Source organism: Desmodus rotundus, chromosome 8 (assembly GCF_022682495.2).
Source record: "Desmodus rotundus isolate HL8 chromosome 8, HLdesRot8A.1, whole genome shotgun sequence".
In the NCBI taxonomy this organism is placed as follows: Eukaryota; Metazoa; Chordata; class Mammalia; order Chiroptera; family Phyllostomidae; genus Desmodus; species Desmodus rotundus.
In genome coordinates this window covers 92,428,444-92,448,617 of record NC_071394.1, presented here as the reverse complement: position 1 = coordinate 92,448,617, position 20,174 = coordinate 92,428,444, and the positions used below count along the sequence as shown (strand labels likewise).

The 20,174-nt window shown below is 36.3% G+C and overlaps 1 protein-coding gene across 2 annotated transcripts in view; it reads right to left on the bottom strand.

Moving 5' to 3' along the window:
* The window catches only part of GRM7 (glutamate metabotropic receptor 7), an 838,973-nt gene that overhangs the window by 415,353 nt on the left and 403,446 nt on the right, over positions 1-20,174 (bottom strand). For both annotated transcript variants that reach the window (XM_071222185.1, XM_024556576.3), the window contains exons 3-4: positions 11,763-11,904; positions 1,490-1,644 (exon numbers count right to left, since the gene is read on the bottom strand). In XM_071222185.1, the coding sequence (XP_071078286.1) occupies positions 1,490-1,644; positions 11,763-11,904 (297 nt within the window). The remainder of the gene's footprint in view (positions 1-1,489; positions 1,645-11,762; positions 11,905-20,174) is intronic.

Sequence of the window (20,174 nt, the reverse complement as noted above, 5' to 3'; positions counted from 1 at the left end):
GTGAGTCTTCTTACCCACTCTGATCACACTCCACTTATATCCACAGATGCTGTTCAGGATTTCAGAATAAAGTACAAATTTCATAGTGTAGTTTCCAAGATCCTTTACAACCCTGGCCAACTTTTCCTCCAGGTTTCATGCCAGGTTTTTATGTGGTTTGTGATTCCTCCAACCACCCAGGCATCCAACCACTGAAAAATCTGCTATATCTAGCCCAAGTTCTAGGTGTTAAGGGTACCATGGTTCATAACAGATACATTTCCAGAGAGAGACAAGTACAGAGGCACTACAAGGGTAGGGAATATGTAGGATACTATAGAAGCAATAGAAAGGCTCCTATCTCAGACTTGGCTGGGTGGAATGGTCACAGATGATCTTGCAAGGAAAATTAATGTCTAAGCTGACACCCAAAGGAGAGAAAGGAGTCAGTCAGTCAAATAGTGTATCATATGGTATGCTAGGGAAGGGAAGGGTTTTCCCAATACCCCGTAAAGGGGAACATTTTTAAAGAACTAGAAGAATTTTAGGACGACTATCATTGCAAGACTATGCTGTGGAATGAATTATTTACATTTACGCAATGTACCCTGCTTCTTCACTCCCCTGGTCTTATCTCTTGGGTTGGAAGCTTCTGCTGGGGCTCCTTCTCATCATCTTCTTGATGAGTTCTAAGTCATCCCTTTATGTTTCACCTCTTCTTAGGAGTTTTCCCCAACCACAACATCACCACCTTAGAGAAACTTCCACAGTATCTACTTTGTGCCTTGGGGCATCTACTTTGCATTGTACATGTTACATAATCATGACTATTTTCTGACACCTACATTCAGGTCTGTAAGCTTTGAGGGTAAGCATTGTTGTCCTCATCTTGTTTTACTAACTTAGCAAAGAAGGCATACCATAGATACTCAAGATTTTTGAACAAAAAGGACTGGAAAGAGTTAAAACACCTTATATTCTTGTGCCCGTTTGCAAATGTATTGGTCTGGGGTGTAAGATAGGCTGGGAAATGAAATTAGTTCAGAAGTTCCCAGTGAACAACACATGAGGGACTTTTGGGATCTTTATGTCCCTGGATAACATAGAAAAGCAACAGTGACAGAGCCACAACCCAGCTTGTTTTAAAAGGCGTTCACAGACCATGCAGCCTTCTAGGGAGAATAATTAATTAGATTGGAGCAAGACAGAATAGAAAGAAATGCAAATATTTGATCTCTTCTTGAGTGAGAGGATAGAGTGGTTTTTAATGTGCAAAGCTTGTTTTGGGGGAATGTTTGGAGACCTGGCCATCAGAAAAGCAGAACAAAGCAGGATATCAGCAGAGGAGTTCCTTTTCTTTGCAGTGTCTTCTTTTAGAAATATTTTTTTTTCAAATTAAAGTAGAGCATAAATTGTAACAATGTCAAATCCTCAAAGAGACACATGCTTTAAGCATCTTACACAGCAACAGTCACTTTCTTAGCATATTATAAACTGACAAAACCCCTACCTTCTATGGTGGCTCGCTTGGGCTGAATGGTGATGGCTCCTTCTGCAATATCTTCATGCTGGTATAGTGGGTTTACTTTGGATCCCCAGCTGTCTGAGCCCACCCAGAGAAAATGGCCCACTTGGTCAGCTCTTTTGGCTGCTGCAAGGATCTGCCTGCAGAAAGAACATGAAAAATTATGTTATGACAAAGAACAGCTGTTGAATGTATGCAAATTAAGAATCAAGCAGAAGGAAAGCAAGCGACTATTTCTCAAAGAATAAATAATTAAAGCCAAAAATGTAAGCCACAAGGACTTATATCCTTAATATATAAAGATATTTTGTAAAACAATGAGGAAAATCATCAAATCAGCTTGAGGAAAATAGACAAAGAATATTAAAAGTCAACAGATAAAAGGAGAACTATGAATGACCAATAAGCTGGTCATTCACATACATTAGAAAGGAGAAACATATTTATTAGAACAAGATAACAAATTCACTCTTTGCATTGGCCAAAATGTTTGTTTTATTTTGTGCTTTGAGTTTGGCATAGGACTGGAGAAATGAGCACTCTCGTTCACTGCTGGTGTTAATGTCACTTCTAGAAAGCAACATGTCAGTTTAAATGAAGGGTTTTAAATTATTAATTAAAATGTACAGAACTCCAGATTAAGCTTGAAAAAATGTGCAACCAATGTTTATAAGTAAAGTTGTGTGTGTGTATCAAGGGCAACTAGGTATTTGAATATTAATATTCAAATACATGAAGTATTTGAATATTAATCATTATATCATTTATTTATAGAATTTAACTTTCAAACAAAAATTTTTGTTTGTCTTACTTATGATACAAAGGTGTGCTTGCCATTGTAAAAGAGCTAGTTAAATTAAAAAGAAAAGAAAAAAGAGAAACTAGTTATAATGGAAAAGTTATTACAATAATATTTTTGGAAGAACATAGGATAGACAAGAGGTAACTGCATTTATAGAACAGAGAAAGCTACAACTAAAATCACATTGGTGGGTAATATCAAAGGAGAAATGGTTTGTTTGCCTCTCAGGACTTGGAGCTACCAAGTACCATGGAGGTATATGGCTAAATTCAGTAGTAGTAGTGGAAAGATTGTGTATAGAATGGCAAAACAAATAAATAAACCAAGAAACAAACAACAACAACAACAACAAAAACAGGTTTTCTTCTTCTCCCATGCAGGATATGAACTGGTAATTTTCTAACAAATATTTAAGAAATAGGTTCTGATATCGTGAACACCCAAACAGCAGGAGGTTGTGGGCGAATGACAATGAGTTAAACATGAGGGTGATGAGGATGGCGGAAGAAGTTAAGGTTACCATTAAGTATCAAAATGGTAAAACCCTTTATTAAATTTATGGAATTCTGGGAATCTATGGTGTGTTGCCCAAGGCAGAAAACAGCTTTTCTGGAAATATCTGAATTATTCCAGAAAAAAAATCCTCGATACTGACATAGATTCATTAATGGAAATTGACCAGTCCACTGAGAGTCCTACCAATTGACATGTGCATAAAACTTTTTAGTATCTTATCCCAATGGGAACTGCTAGAAATCACCTATAATTGTGGAAAATCTCCAATGAAAAAAAAATTAAAAAATTTAACAAGGGAAAAACTGTGGATGGGGCAGAGAAAATGTATGAATCATGCCACCCCCCAAAACCAAATACATGTAAGTGGGAATTATCATATCTCTGATAAAGAGCAAGACAGAAACCAAGAAATAGGTTACTCATAAACAATGGTATGGTGATTACAGGGGGGAAGGGATATCACGGGTTAAATAGTAATGGAAAAATACAATAAAAATTTAAAAACAGAACAAGAAGAGAAATAGGTTGTTAAAAATATAAAATTAAAATTGTGTTGGAAGATAAAAAGAAGAAAATTCTGAAAAAAATTTCTTGAGGACAGCAAAACCAAAATAAAAGGGGAGAACATAAACAGAAAAAGATAAATGTTTTAAAGAATGAATCTCGTCTGGCTTATTTCACTTAGCATAATGCTCTCCAGTTCCATCCATGCTGTTGCAAAGGGTATAAGCTCCTTCTTTCTCACTGCTGCGTAGAATTCCACTGTGTAAATGTACCATAGTTTTTGGATCCACTCATTTGCTGATGGGCACTTAGGTTGCTTCCAGTACTTGGCTATTGTAAATTGTGCTGCTATGAACATTGGGATGCATAGGTTCTTTTGGATTGGTGTTTCAAGGTTCTTAGGGTATAATCCCAGCAGCAGAATTGCTGGGTTAAAGGGCAGTTCCATTTTTAGTTTTCTGAGGAAATTCCATATTGTTTTCCACAGTGGCCTCACCAGTCTGCATTCCCACCAACAGTGCATTAGGGTTCCTTTTTCTCCACATCCTCTCCAACATTTGTTTGTGGATTTGTTTATGTTGGCCACTCTCACCGGTGTGAGATGGTACCTCATTGTGGTTTTAATAGCCAGACGGTGAGGGACAAATACCATATGATCTCACCTTTAACTGGAACATAATCAACAGAAGAAAAAAGCAAACAAAATATAACCAGAGACATTGAAGATAAGAACAATCTAACAATAGTCAGGGGGGAGTGGGGAGGGGACAGTGAGGAGAGGGGATTACAGGAACTACTATAAAGGACACATGGACAAAATCAAGGGGGAGGGTAGAGGTGGGGGAGGGAGGTGGATTCAGCTGGGGTGGGGTGGAGGGGTGGGGAGAAAAGGCATACAACTGTAATTGAATAACAATAAAAATTAAAAAAATAAAGAAATCTGTCTCTAAAAAAAAAAAAGAATGAATCCCGGAAGACATACATCTAAATGATAACATTTCCAGAACAATATGCAGAGAAAATAAAGTAAAATGACTTAATAAATAAAAATTGAATGAATTAAAAGTACAACTTTTCATATCAAAAATGCTCACTCAGCATAATCTTGAGAAAAAACAAGCATGTCATAAAATTTAAGATTTTTGAAAATAATGAGACTATCTTAAAAACTTTCAAGAGATGGCATAATCAATAAAATATATTTTGTAAAAAGCTTTCAAGAGAAAATAAGGACAGATGCACAGAAGTAAGAAGCAGTGGAAAAAGGGATGAATGGTGGAGCAATGTCTCACAAATTCTGAGGAAAATTTATTTTATAATCTATAATTCTAATGTGCAACACATAAGGAATTCCAATATGAGTAGAATTAACATGATCAGTGGATATTACAGATTTTTCCATCCAAAATTAGAACTTTAAGCTCCCTGCAAGTTTCCAGTTCTGTAACTCATTAGTCACCATAGCTATTTCCTGTATAATTTATGTATCAGGTATAATGTATTTCAAAATAAATATGAGTCCAGACCTTACATTCCCAACTACCAAGTATGGAGGCAGAATAAGAACATTTTTAGGCATAAAAGGCAAAAATGTTTTTCTTCAATTTACCCTTTATTAGAAAGTTATTGGAGGAGGGCTCCAGTAAATAAACTATGAGTAAAAATTGTAAAAAACAGAAACATAAAGATAAATAATGATGGAGACTTCAGGAGGGAGGCACCCAAGAAAAGTAATGACACTCACAGATTATCTTATTTATGAACAATAATGTAAACACTGATTTATATTAAATGAAAATCTGATAGAGTGATGTTGGGATGATAAGAGAATTGAGCCAAATTCTACCTAACATAAAAGTAATTAATAAATGATATTTAAATTTAATAATTCAAAAATTATAGTATAAGCACATTATACATAAACAGTTGAAGAAATAGCTTAAACAATTAAAATTGCTGCTCAAACAAAACAAATTCAAAGAGCTTGTAGGAATGGGACAGGAGAGCAATGTTGTGAATCAACATTGCTTTAGTCATATTTTCAAAAATATGAATTTATTATTTTAATAAAAATAAAACGCAATCAATTATTTATAGTTGACCTAGAGGTACAGCTTCTATTGATCTACCCAAATGAAATAATCAAATGTGCTGCCAAAACTGTATGCTCATTACTGGGGTCAACCTGAACGCAGAGCACAGGGAACTGGTTAAGCAACAGAACATCCAAAAATGGATGGAGAGCAATTAAAAATATACTTAGTGTGATTTCTACAAGGTATTTTTATAAAAGAAAAGTTAAATTAAAAAACTGCAAAAGATTGCTCAATTCTTATATAATGAAAGCTGGCCAAAAATTCCCTGCATTTGGATATATATGCAGTGAAAAGTATAGTGTCATTCATGTGAGAGCGCAGAAAAATATGGACACCATAGGCAGAGGGTGGGCGGGTGGGAGAAATGTGAATATTTTTAGCTTAAATGAACAGAAATAGATACATGAGAAGAATATGTTATTAACAACAACCATTCATCGAAGAGGTGCCGATGAATTCTGAAGAGGATGAAAAGATGGGAAGAAACCAAGTGCAACAAGAAAGGAAAGAAGAAACTGACAAATACCAAAAGTGCTCATTCACCATACATATTTATGTAAAACTGTGGGGTTATTTATTGAGATAAATAAGATTAAATCATTTAAAAATACTTGTTATTTAAAGTGAAATGTGAATTACAAAATGTAAAATAAAAAATTAATGTGATCTAGGTTTTGTTGGGGAGAACTTATGTATGTTTAAAAAGAAATTATTATAAACATTAAACTAGAATTTTATTTGTGGTTATCTCTGTTAGGATTGCATGTTTTATAGGGATTCCCTAAAGCCCTAGTTTGTGATTTTTCCTCTCACCTTCAATTTTTCTAGATAATCAGAAGGCAGAGTAAATTTAAGAGTCCTTGCATTAAAGAGCAACAGCAAATACTTCTCCACATTCCCAATGGATTGAAACTAGCCATATATTATTTTTATAATTAGAATAAAGTGTCCCAGAAAAATAATTCACTTTTGTCTAAAATCCAAATTATTAGTACCCATGACTGATTTAGCATCTATCTTAGTTTCAAAATCTAGATGCTAATGTCTTCTCACTGCTATTCTCTGACAAAGTATTTGAAATTAATGTTCTAAGAAATCTCAAAATTTCCATATACAGTATATATTTCCTGAAAACAGAGGTAACATAACATTGTAGGTCATTAATACTCTTCAGACATCAGTGTGTTTAAGTTTATGCTTTGGGAGAAATATATACATATTGAATTCTATTATTGTATTTGAGATATTATTGCTGTCAATACTATGAATCACTGTATAAAATAAAAACACACAAATAAGCCCCAACACAAGAAGAATGAGCATAGTTATTGAGAGGATTTTATACATTTTTACATCCCAAATTACACCTCACACTACCTAAAAATCAAGAGTATTAAAATCAACTCATTACCATTGCTATTTGCAGTAAAATTTTATGTGCCATGTATAATGTATTTAAAAATAAACATGAAGCCATACTTTATCAATGTATTATATATTTTACAAATGTATGAAATAGGTATAAAAAAGATTTATGAGATAATTAAGAAGTGTGTCAATAGAGTTGGCATAAGAACAGACACATAGACCAATGGAACAGAATAGAGAGCCCAGAAACAGACCCATGTCAATACAGTCAGTTAGTATCTGGCAAAGGGGGAAGGAACATGAAATGGAGTGCAAATCACCTCTTCAATAAATGGTGTTGAGAGATCTGTACAAATACATGCAGAAAGATGAAAGTAAACCACCAACTTACACCAAACACCAAAATAAAACTCAAGATGGATAAAAGACTTAAACATAAGGCATGACACCATAAAAATCCTAAAGGAAAACAGGCAGGAAAATTTAAGACATTCCATGCAGCAATATTTTCAGATGTATTCCCTAGGGCAAGGGGTACAAAGGAAAGAGTAAACAAATTAGACTTCATCAAACTAAAATCTTCTGCACAGCTCAAAAAAACACCAACAAAATGGAAAGGGAAACAGCTGTATGGAGAAACATATTTGTCAATGATACCTCAGACAGGGGTTTGAGCTCCAAAATATATAAAGAACTCACATGACTCCACTCCAGGAAGACAAGAAATCCAATTAAAAAATGGGCAAAGGATCTGAACAGACACTTCTCCAAGGAGGACATACAGAGGGCCCATAGACACATGAAAAAATGCTTAGCATGACTAGCCATCAGAGAGATGTAATTAAAACCACAATGAGATATCACCTCACACCAGTCAGAATGGCCATCATAACCAAATCAACAAACAACAAGTGCTAGTAAGGTTATGGAGAAAAGGGAACCCTATCTACACTGTTGGTGAGAATACAGACTGGTGCAACCACTGTGGAAAACAGTATGAGATTTCCTCAAAAACTAAAGATGGAACTACTTTTTGATCCAGCAATTCAACTGCTGGGACTATACCCTACGAATCCTGAATTACCAATTCAAAAGAACCTATGCACCCCAATGTTCATAGCAACATTATTTACAATAGCCAAGCACCGGAAACAGCCTAAGTAACCATCAATAATTGAGTGGATTAAAAACTGTGGTACATTTACACAATGGAATACTATGCAGCAGAAAGAAAGAAGGAACTCCTCCCTTCTGTGACATCATGGATGGATCTGGAGAGCACTATACTAAGTGAAAGAAGCCAGGGAGTGAAAGACAAATACCATATGATCTCACCTATAAGTGGAACCTAATCAACAAAACAAACAAAAGAACAAATAGAACCAGACTTGGAAATAAAGAACAAACTGATAGTAACCAAAAGGGAGAGGGAAAGGGTTAATGGGGGAAAGAAGTGGAAGGGGCAAGCAAAAGAACAGGAATATAATACTCTTGTGCACAGACAATGGATGGGGGGGAATTGACTGTGGGAGTGGGAGGGACAGGTTGGGTGAGCAAGAGTGGAAAAGGTGGGACAACTGTAACTGAAAAACAGTAAAAAAATGAAAAAATCTGGAGGAAAAAGGCAGGATAATATTATGAAAACAAAATTCTCTTAAATAACTAAATCACAAAGTGTAGAAGCAAATGTCCTAAGAGCAACAGAATCAGCATTTTATAAGGCGATAAATAATACATTTAAGGGGTGATCAGAAACAGTTTCCACAGAGAGCATTGCATGCAGTAAACCTTGAAGAACAGACACACTTTCAATGGGCAGAGGAGAGAAGAAACACCATGAACAAAGAAAGGTCATGGTGGAGGAGTGATTAGGACATGGTGGAGGACCAGAATCATGTATTTTGGGTGGAGAGTTTGGTGAGTGAAGATGAGGCATAAATGTTAAAAAAGAACCACATTTTAAGGCATCATGAAGTTCAGAAAGGCAAGCGTGTATTTAAATTTTTAAAAAGTGGGCATTAGACTAGGCATGTTATTCTTTCATTGAATGCCATTTATGGACCACATCCTATGTGCTAAGCACTGTAATAGGGACTGAGGATACTAAAGGAAGTCAAAGGAGGCACCATTATTGACGACATTCTCTATGCTGTACTTTACATTCCTTGATGACTTTGTAACTACCAATTAGTACTTCTTAATCCCATCACTGTTTTCACTCAGCCCTCCAAAGCCCCTCCTGTCTGGTGACCATCAGTCTACACTCTGCATCTATGAGTCTGTTTCTATGGTTTTTGTTCTTTAGAGTCCACATGTGAATAAAATCATATAGTATTTGTATTTCTCTGTCATATATCACTTACCATTACACCCTCGAGGTCCTTCCATGTTGTCATATATGGTAAGATTTTAATATTTTTAATGGCTGGGTAATACTCCATTGATAATATAAGTACTGCAACTTTTTAACCCACTCTAAAGTAATATAAAATAATATTGACTGTAAACTGTAATTTAAAACTAAAATAAATAAAAATAATATTGGTAACAGATGCCAGAGATTGGAAGAGGTTCTAGAAGATTAATGCAGCATAGGCTGGAATAAAAAAATAATAAAAATAAAAAATAATCATCTCTCTCCTAATGGTGCTTATAGTCCCGTGGAGAACGCCAACAGTGAATAAACAATCAAACGATGTAAAATGACACCAGTGGCATAAACTATGAAGAATTCACCAAAGCTTCATTATTCAGAGAAATCAACATTGTTCAGAAAGCAATAGTAGAGATGGCATTAGGCTGATGAAGTGAGGGAAAAAATAGTGTTCCAGGTAGGTGGACGATAATGTCCAGAGATCTAGGTGGGAGGAAAGACAAATGGCTCCTGTGCCTGCAGTGTACAGAAGGTGACGGAGTGTGGACTAAAATAAGACAGGAGTGGGATGAGGCAGGATCTCCATAAAAACAGCTCAAAAGTATCTTCGTTGTGTTGACGGGAGAACTGAGGCCTCAGGAAGTTGGGAAGCAGGGCAGGGATCAAGACACTTGCTCAAGTGAGACAGTGCTCATGTAAGCAGGATAAAAACTTTAGGTATCCCAACTTCAGGTGTAATTCTCTGTCCATTAAGCAGCCCTGCCAACCATGAGCAGAGCTTAACACTGGCAAGACGATGGATTCAAGGCGGCATGAAGGATACACATGGAGGGGAGACACATACTGGGAGCCTGGCCGTGATGATAATGCAATAATCTAAGCAGGATGGAATAATGGGCTGGGCCTGTATGCTTTACCCTTGATAAAAGATAGTAAGCTTCAAATTCAATGATATGGTATATTAAATTATAACACAAAGATTTAGTAAAACCAACACAGCTCTTTCACATCAGCATAAGTATAACCTATACAACATCTTTATAAGAGAACATTCATAGTTTTTATAGAAGGGACATATCTTTGTCCTGGAAACCTCCTTACTAGGAATTTATAAGTGTATATAATATATACATATAAATAATATATTGGTATATTATACATGTGTATATTTATATTATATATTCACATATATGTTACTCTCTCTTTTCCTCCTCCTCCGTTCGTTGTTGTTGAGAGAGATCTCTCTCTTTTCCTCCTCCTCCGTTGTTGTTGTTGAGAGAGAGATCTCTCTCTTTTCCTCCTCCTCCCGTTGTTGTTGTCTGAGAGTAATCTACAGATATAAAATTAAATTCTGGATGGCTACCAAACATATAGGCGTATAGTTACTGACATTCAGGGACCCCAACATAAAATGCTAAGTAAAGGCTATCAGGGACAAATGAAGATGTATACATGGTATGTAGCAGTTTGTGTAAAGTTATAGACTGTTTTAGAAGAATATAAGAGAAACTAGTAATTAGATAATTCATTTGGAAAGAAATCAGCTAGGGAACAGAATGAATGGAATTTTTCTTTCACCCAAATCTTTTTATATTTTTTGAGTTTTTTATCAGGTATAATTATTGTTAACTCTAAAAATAAAATAGGAAAGAGGGAAGGAAGAGAGAGAGAGAGAGGAAGGAAGGAAGGAAGGAAGGAAGGAAGGAAGGAAGGAAGGAAGGAAGGAAGGAAGGAAAAGGATTCCGGACAAGGGCGGTAGTGATCAGAAAAGAAAGCAGGGGCTATTTATGTTCTAGAAACATTTTCAGGGTTAGCTCTATGTGGCTTGATCAAGTGAGTAACAAATGAGCAAAAAGAAACAAGTTTACAATAAAACAATTTTTATCCTCACTTGAGGACATGCGTATTGATTTTTAGAGAGAGGGGAAGGGAGGGAGAGAGAGCAGGAGAGAGACATTGATGTGAGACAGAAACACCCATCAGTTGCTTCTCACACTGAACCCACAACCTAGGTATGTGCCCTGGCAAGGGATCAAACCCACAGCCTTTTGCTTTATGGGAAATGATCCAACCAGCTGAGCCACATCAGCCAGGGCTGTAATCAGATTTTTTACTCCAAGAAGGATCAAGGTAAGGAAAGGGAAAGGAAAAGTAGATTGAGAATATAGAGCTGTAACTTGCATGGTTTTTGAACATATTGAATCTAAAGCTATAGTGATATATCCAGAATTATGACATTTTTTCATTTACATTAAGGAGAACCATTTCTGGATAAAAGTCTGCTATATTTGGATATATTTTTAATAAAAGAAACTATAAAATGTTAGTGGTTTTCTCTTTTTATAAGTAACTGAATACATTACTTTGCTTATAGGTAGGAAATCCAGGAGAGGATAGCAACATACTGCAGCTTCTGTGGTTCACTATAATTACTTGCATGGGGTAGAAAAACACATGCACCCTTTACCACTATGTGATTATAGATTTGATTATTTGCTCTCTCTTTCCCGCTTTCTCTACTGGTATCCTGATCTTTTTGCTTCTCAAAGTAGCAACATGCATATAAACAAATTTTATTAGTCATCCTGTCATCCTTACTTTATATCCTCATCATTGGCAAAAATCACGACGGCCCTGGAGTTGGGGGTGTCCAGGAGTTGTCTGATAATTCTGTCAAAGTCAATGGTCCTGTCTTTGCGCTCCTGAGGTATTCTCACGGACTGGGCAATGCAGAGACCACCTGTTTAAGAAAAGAAAGCAAAATGTCAATAAAATTCCTAACAAGTTACTAAAGAAACTGGGGAGAGTAACTGGGGAGGAGGGTATTTTGAATTCTGAGTGCACAGCACTTTCTTGCCGATATTGCTGAATAAGGAAGGCTTAAGACATTATATTGAGTCCAGAGTTATTGCTCATATTTGGTGCACCTTCTGTGGTATGGCACAGCCTCATTCTCTTTGTAATACACTTGTAAATGGCTAATTATTCCCATGGATACCAATCATGGATTCTGGAGGTAGGTTGAGGTTGACGAAGTGGGTGGGAAGTCTTTAAAATGAATGCAGTAAACTACAATAAAGCAACAATAAATAAACTATAATAATAATAAAAGGAACAGGTAAAACTTATGTTTATCTCTGTGACTTCTAGAGTGCATTCCAGGATTTTATTATGTTTCCTTCATACCCACCCCAACTTATAAAGCTTAGAACTAAAGACATAAATCAAATAAAACAATGACAAAAATACCACTAACAACTATTATAAATCATAAATCATAGTAACAAGTTTTTACCTACCATGTACTATATGATACCCCAGCCATGATTGTTTTATGTATGGTATTTCATCTTTAAAATCTCATAAGATAGTATTACTTATTTTATGCTAGAAGATAAGGGGATTAAAAAATTAGTTTACTCCAAATTTCTCAGAGCTGTTATAATATTAATTGACATCATGAATTTTAAGACAGTGAAATATGCAGCCATTTACTAAGCAACTCAAGCACCTGTTTCAAGAAATAAGAGAAAAATACTATAAACAACTTTACGCTAATAAATTCAACAACTTAAATGAAATGGAAGAATTCCTTGAAAGATACCAACTACCAAAACTGAATGAAGAATACATACCCAAATAGTCTTATATATATTAAACTACCAAATTCTCAGTTGAAAAAAACTTTCATAAATAAAATATCCAGGCCCAGATGTTTTCAATGATGAATTCTACCAAACAGTTAGTAAATAAAATATAATCACCACAGTCACTTCCAGAATAAAAAAGGAGAGGAAATAGTTCATTTCATAAGGTCTGGGTATTACCCTAATAACCAAGTCAGATAGATATTATGAAAATGTGCAAAGATATATTATTCGTGACCACACTTGCAAAAATATTCCCCAAATCTCCAAAACAAATACAGCAATAAAAAAGGATAATGCATCATAAAGAAGTGGATTTCATCAAACGAGTGTAAAGTTTATTCATTATTCAAAAATCAATCATAATTTGCATGTTATCAGATTAAATTTAAAAAATACATGATCACCTCAATACATGCAGAAAAAGCACTTAACAAAATTCTATATACATTATAATACAAACTGTAAAACTTGGATTAGAGGAGAAATTTCTTGATCTAATAATAAGCATCTATTAAAATATTACAACAAACATCATAATAGTGAGAAATCGCAAATCAAAATTTTCCTTTTTTTACCACTCCTATAAACATTCCACTCGGACATTCTTGTCAGAGGATTGGGGAAAGAAAATGAAAGAAAAAGCATACAGATTCCAAAATAAAAAATAAAAGTGTCCCTACTTGCAGATGACAGGATTGTCCTTGTAGATATCCCCCTCAAAAAACCCTCCCAGGTCTCTTGGAACTAAAAAGTGAGTTAAGAAAGGCTGTGGGGGCTTCCAGCCAAGATGGAGGCATAGGCAGACACACTGTGCCTCCTCGCACAACCAAAAGAAGGACAACAACAATTTAAAAACAAAAAAAACCCAGAACTGACAGAAAATCAAACTATATGGAAGTCCAACAACCAAGGAAATAAAGAAGAAACACTCATCCAGACCGGTAGGAGGGGCAGAGACGGGCAGCAGGGGATGGAGAGGACTTGCAGCAAGGTGGCAGTTGGTGGCAAGTTGCAGGGAGGTGGTGGATTGTGGAATGGGGCAGGCCAAGCTGCAGCTAGCAGACCCTGCAAGGGGGAGGCTGGCAGACCCTGCAGCCCCACATTCGTTCATAGATAAACCCGGAGGAATGGTGGGGGAGTTAAGCAGACCGCACAACCCAGGGCTCCAGCTCAGGGAAATAAAGCCTCAAACCTCAGATTGAAATCACCTGTGAGGGTTGAGGCAGCAGCAGGAGAAACTCCCAGACTCACAGGAGACTTCGTGGGAGAGACCCACAGGGGCCTAGAGTGAGCACAAGTCCACCCACTTGGGAATCAGCCGCAGAGGGTCCCAATTTGATTGTGGGTAGCAGAGGGAGTAACTGAAAACCAGCAGAGAGTGGAGCAAGCACCATTTCTCCCTCTCGGCCCCTCCCCTACATACAGCATCACAGTGCAGTGACCAGTGTTACCCTGCCCCGGTGAACACCTAAGCTCCACCCCTTTATGTAACAGGTCTGCCAAGACAAAAAACAATGGCCCAAATGAAAGAACAGATCGAAGCTCCAGAAAAAATACAACTAACAATGAAGAGATAGCCAACCTATCAGATGCACAGTTCAAAACACTGGTAATCAGGAAGCTCACAAAATTGGTTGAATTTGGTCACAAATTAGATGAAAAAATGAAGGCTATGCTAAGAGAAACAAAGGAAAATGTACAAGGAACCAATAGTGATGCGAAGGAAACTGGGACTCAAATCAATGGTGTGGACCAGAAGGAAGAAAGAAACATCCAGCCAGAAAAGAATGAAGAAACAAGAATTCAAAAAAGTGAGGAGAGGCTTAGGAACCTCCAGGACATCTTGAAACGTTCCAACATCTGAATTATAGGGGTGCCAGAAGGAGAAGAGGAAGAGCAAAAGATTGAAAACTTATTTGAACAAATAATGAAGGAGAACTTCCCCAGCCTGGCAAAGGAAATAGACTTCCAGGAAGTCCAGGAAGCTCAGAGAGTCCCAAAGAAGCTGGACCCAAGGAGGAACACACCAAGGCACATCATAATTACATTCCCCAAGATGAAACAGAAGGAGACAATCTTAGAAGCAGCAAGAGATAAGGACACAGTTATCTACAAAGGAGTTCCCATAAGACTGCCAGCGGATTTCTCCAAAGAGACCTTACAGGCAAGAAGGGGCTGGCAAGAAGTATTCCAAGTCATGAAAGGCAAGGACCTACATTCAAGATTACTGTATCCAGCAAAGCTATCATTTAGAATGGAAGGGCAGATAAAGTGCTTCCCAGATAAGGTCAAGTTAAAGGAGTTCATCATCACCAAGCCCTTATTATATGAAATGTTAAATGGATTTATCTAAGAAAAAGAAGATAAAAAATACGAACAGTAAAAATGACAGCAAACTCACAGTTTTTAACAAGCACATCTAAAGCAAAAACAAAAGCAAACTAAGCAAACAACTAGAACAGGAACAGATCCACAGAAATGGAGATCACATGGAGGGTTATCAACAGGGGAGTGGGCGGGGGGAGAAAGGGGGAAAAGGTACAGAGAATAAGTAGCATAAATGGTAGGTGGAAAATAGACAGGGGGAGGGTAAGAATAGTGTAGGAAATGTAGAAGCCAAAGAACTTATATGTATGACCCATGGACATGATCTACAGGGGGGGAATGTGGGAGGGAGGGGGTGTGCAGGATGGAGTGGAGTGAAGGGGAGGGAAATGGGACAACTGTAATAGCATAATCAATAAATATATTTAAAAATAAATTTAAATTAAAATTAAAAAAAAGAAAGGCTGTGGGATATGAAAATACAAAAGTCAATCCTATGTCTATATACTAAAAACAATGTCATTGACAATGTCACTCAAAATGCAGTGCTTATTTATAAGCCTAACAAAATATGTCTAGGACCTATATGTTGAAAACTCTAACACATGATGAAATGAAATTTTAAAAAATAATTTAAATAAATTATCTCCAATTTTATCTATAGATTCATGCAATTGCAATCAAAATCTCATACTTTAAAAAAATATTTCAACAGCTAATTCTAACATTTATACAGAAAATCAAAAGAAACCAGAGTAATCAAAATAACTCTGAAAAAGAACAAAACTGGAGAACTCAACTGAGATAAAATTTATTATCAAGTTACCATAATTAAGACAGTATGGGATTAGTAAAATGATGGATACTTAGAGGTCAATGGAACAGAAAAAAGTTCAGAAATAGACTAACATAAATGGAGCCAACTGCCTGTTGGCAAAGGTGCAAAGGAAATCAATGGTGAGAGGGCAGTCTTTTCCACAGAGGATGCTGAAACAATTGGATATCCATAAACAGAAATAATGACTGGACATATACCGCATACCTTACCTAAAAATTAACTCCAAATAGATGATAGACCTAGTTGTAAAGTCTGAAACTAGAAAACTTTTAGAAGAAAGTGGAAAATCTGTATAATTTTAGGTCTGGCAATGAGTTTTTGGCTATGACAACAAAAGAACAATCCATAAATGAAAAACTGATAAACTGGATTTTGTAAAAATCTAAAACTTCTGTTCTATAAAAAATAGTATTAAACAAATAAAAATGGAAGCCAAAGACTGAGGGGGGGGCAGATTATATATATATCTAATGAAGTAAGCATATAAAAAGATGCTCAATATCAGTCAATAGGGAAATGCTAATTAAAATACAATGATACATCATTATATATCTGTTAAATAGTGTTTTGATTTTTTCCAAAGCTAACAATACCAAATGCTGGGGAAGATGAAGACAAATAGAAATGCTTGTTCATTGCTGATGGGAATGCATAATGGCACAGCCACCTTGGAAAACACTTTGATATTCAAAAAATGTTAAATATAGAATTAACATAACAAGCAGAAGCTCCAATTCTAGATATTTATCCAAATGCATTGAAAATTTATGTTCATACACACAGGTGTTTATAGCAACTTTATTCATAATCACTAAAACTGGAAACAGCTAAGTCATCTGTCAAGAGGTGAATGGATAAACAAACTATGGCACATCTACACAATAGAACACTCCTCAGCAGCAAAAGGAATTACTGATTTGTGGAAAAACATGAGTAAATGCAAAATGCATTTTGACAAATGCAAGAAATCAAACAAAAAAGACTGTGTATTTTAGTATTCTATTTATATGACACTCTAAACAAAAAAAGCCCAGAAACAAAACCAAAGGTGTAGAAAGTAGATCAATGGATGCCAGGGGTTGGGAGAGAAAGGAGGGATTGACTAAAGGGGACCACACAAGGGAATTCTGGGTTGTGGAAATGTTCTTTGTGATACTCTGGTGCTAGACACATGACTCCATATACTTATCCAGACCTTAAGAATACACCACAATAATTCAACTTTTCTGTTTGAAAATTTTAAAAAAATCCATCAGCATATCACAGGATTCTAGATTGGAATACAGACTGTGTCAAAAATCTAACTGTATCACAAATGTATGAGGAAATTTCACTGAAGGATATGAGTAATAAAGGAGTTGACATAAATAACTTGAAAAAATAATGTTTGACTTGAAACTCTAAGCAAGACTAACGACAACAAGCAGTATACACAAAATAGCTCTTTGATATGTAAATTTCCACAGGGATATGAGGTAGCATTTCTGGATCTGCCTTCCATATTTGAACAAAACAGTAAATAAGTTGTAGATAATGAGAGCCAGGTTTATCACTATCAGAGAAAGAATTATACATAAGCAAAAGAATAAGGCTAGGATGAACCATGTGGTTCTAGAGTCAGAAATATCAGTGTAAACTCATGAGAGAGAGAGAGAGGGAGAGAGAGAGAGAGAGAGAGAGTACTTGCATACAAGAGTTAGTATAGATACAAACATATCCCAGCACTATCCACTGAGAAAGTCCAGACGGAACGGCACCCTGTAGCACCCAACACATCTAGTGCCTAGATCTGGATGTTGGTTTTGAAATATCATCTTTCAACCAAAAGCAAAAAACAGATCCCTTTAGAGAAATGGCTTAATTGAAGGCTGGGGCAGGGCCTGACACACAAGATGAGACTCCAGTGTCAGGAAGCAAGAAGTACACACACGCACACATACACAAATATATTAGGTATGCCAAAGGACAGAGGAACCACCTGAAAGAGCACCCAATGAACAAAGCTCAGACAATATGAACAACAAATTAAATAACCATGGCATTGAATGACTATTCAAAGAATACAACATGCACTTATGGACCCATACTGATACAACTAAATGACTAGACAAATAAGAGAGAAGGAATGAATGTTACTTACAGAAAAATCTCAAATAATAAATGTAGAAGGAAAGAAGAAAATGGCATATCACCATTAGAACATTATAATAATAATTGCTGCACATAAGATCCAATGATGAATACTGAAATTAATGTAGGAAATTATCAGAAAACACTGAATACTTGTCTTCCCCAAAATATTTACTAGTTACTCTGGTGCTTTTAACATATGCCTACAATTTCTTTGATACTGTTCCTTTGAAGAGATGGAGATTAATTCCCCTCCCCTTGATGTAGGCTGATGTAGTGACTTGCCTGAAAAGAATGTGGTAAAAAAAAGAGTAATGTAACAGTGGAGAGATCTGGCAGACACTACTTTAACTGAATCACTGAGTTAACATCACTAGTGGTAAGTCATGTTGATTTCATGAGCTCTGTCATATGATGTGATGATAAGGGCACCCATATGTGTTTATTTTCTCCCAAACCTACAACCCTCATCTAATCAGGAGAAAATATCAGAAAACTCCAAATTGAGGGACATTCTATAAAATACATAATTTGTGATCCTCAAAACTCTCAAGATCATTAAATAAAAGACTGAGAATCTAAAATCCGAATTGAATCTTGGGACAGAAAAAAGGACTTTTGCATAAAACTGGTGAATAAATTTTGTAGTTAATGGGCTTTTTTCATTATTAATTTTTCAGTTTTTGTAAGTATACACTGCTATTTAAGGTATTTACACTTGTGGTAACTAGGAGAGGGGTATATGGGAATTCTATTTTTGCAACTCATCTGTAAATCTAAAATTATTTCAAAATAAAAATTTGTATACACACACACACCTACCTACCTACCCACCTACTATCTAATCTACCTATCTACCTGTCTAGATCTTACCTCTAAAAATTATTATTTGGCAAGTAGTAGATCAGGCCCAGGAATCTGAACTTTTAACAAAAGATTTAGGTCAGTGCTTATCATGCATCAGTTCACCTGGAGAACTTGTTAAAACACCTATTTCTGGTCCCACCTTAAGAAATTCTCATTCAGTGTGTCTTGAGTAAAGCTTCTGAATTTGCATTTCTAACAGACTCTCAGGTGATGCTGCTGCTGTGGGTCTGGGGACCATATCTGAGCCCACTGCACTAGGTTATACCTCTGCAGGTGGCCACAGGAGAAGATTTTGAGGGACATCTGCTTGGACTCTCAAACCAGTTGTAGCCAGCTCATGTAAAAGTAGGATTCACACATGCGTAGTTTAGTCAAACATTTTTAGGGATCTCTTAGGATGATCATATGCTTTATTAGGAGGTTTACGATGATGTGGAAAGAGAGCACCTGGAGAAATATTCCTGGGTAATGACGACTACAGTCTCCATGCCATAATTCCTCCCCGTCTGGAAAACACCACAGAGCTGGGAGGACAAGACCATGCGCAGACTGTCCTGGGCCTGCTGAGAAAAGAAACGAGGACTTTACCACCTCCTGGGCATAAAAAGGGAAACAATTCTGGATAGAAATGCAGCTTCCTTCCAATCAAGATTCAATTACAGCTGAGTGATTAAATGAATTAGAGCAAACTCCATTTGGTGATGTGATTAGTGGAGGGGCAGTCTATATTCTCAGATTTAGGGCACACCCAGTGTGCACTGGAGGGACTGCTACAGAGTTCTGTGATCGTAGGATTGAGAGGCTCATCCCCTCTTACAGAGAACTGCCCATAGGTGAGTGAAATCAAATAACCCAACAGAAGACGGAAATTGGCTATTAACATGGTAATGGGGACGAACATGTTCATAAAGCTAATGTGTAAAAAAGAACAATTGGAAAACAGAGGATGAGAAACAAAACATGCTGTTTTGATATTCAGCTCTTGGAGGGCTTGAGTGGTACCTGCTGGAAAAATAGTCATTTTATTTGCTTCAGATCCATAAGAGCAGGCAGCAGGCTTAAACATTTATATATATTGTACATAGATGACTTCAATCCAAGCATTCAATTCAGACCAGGTATGTAATGACAGAAGTGAATCATTGTGAGAAGATGATGGAGGTCGTGTTTGTCTTCCAGCAGGGAATGAAATAGTTCACA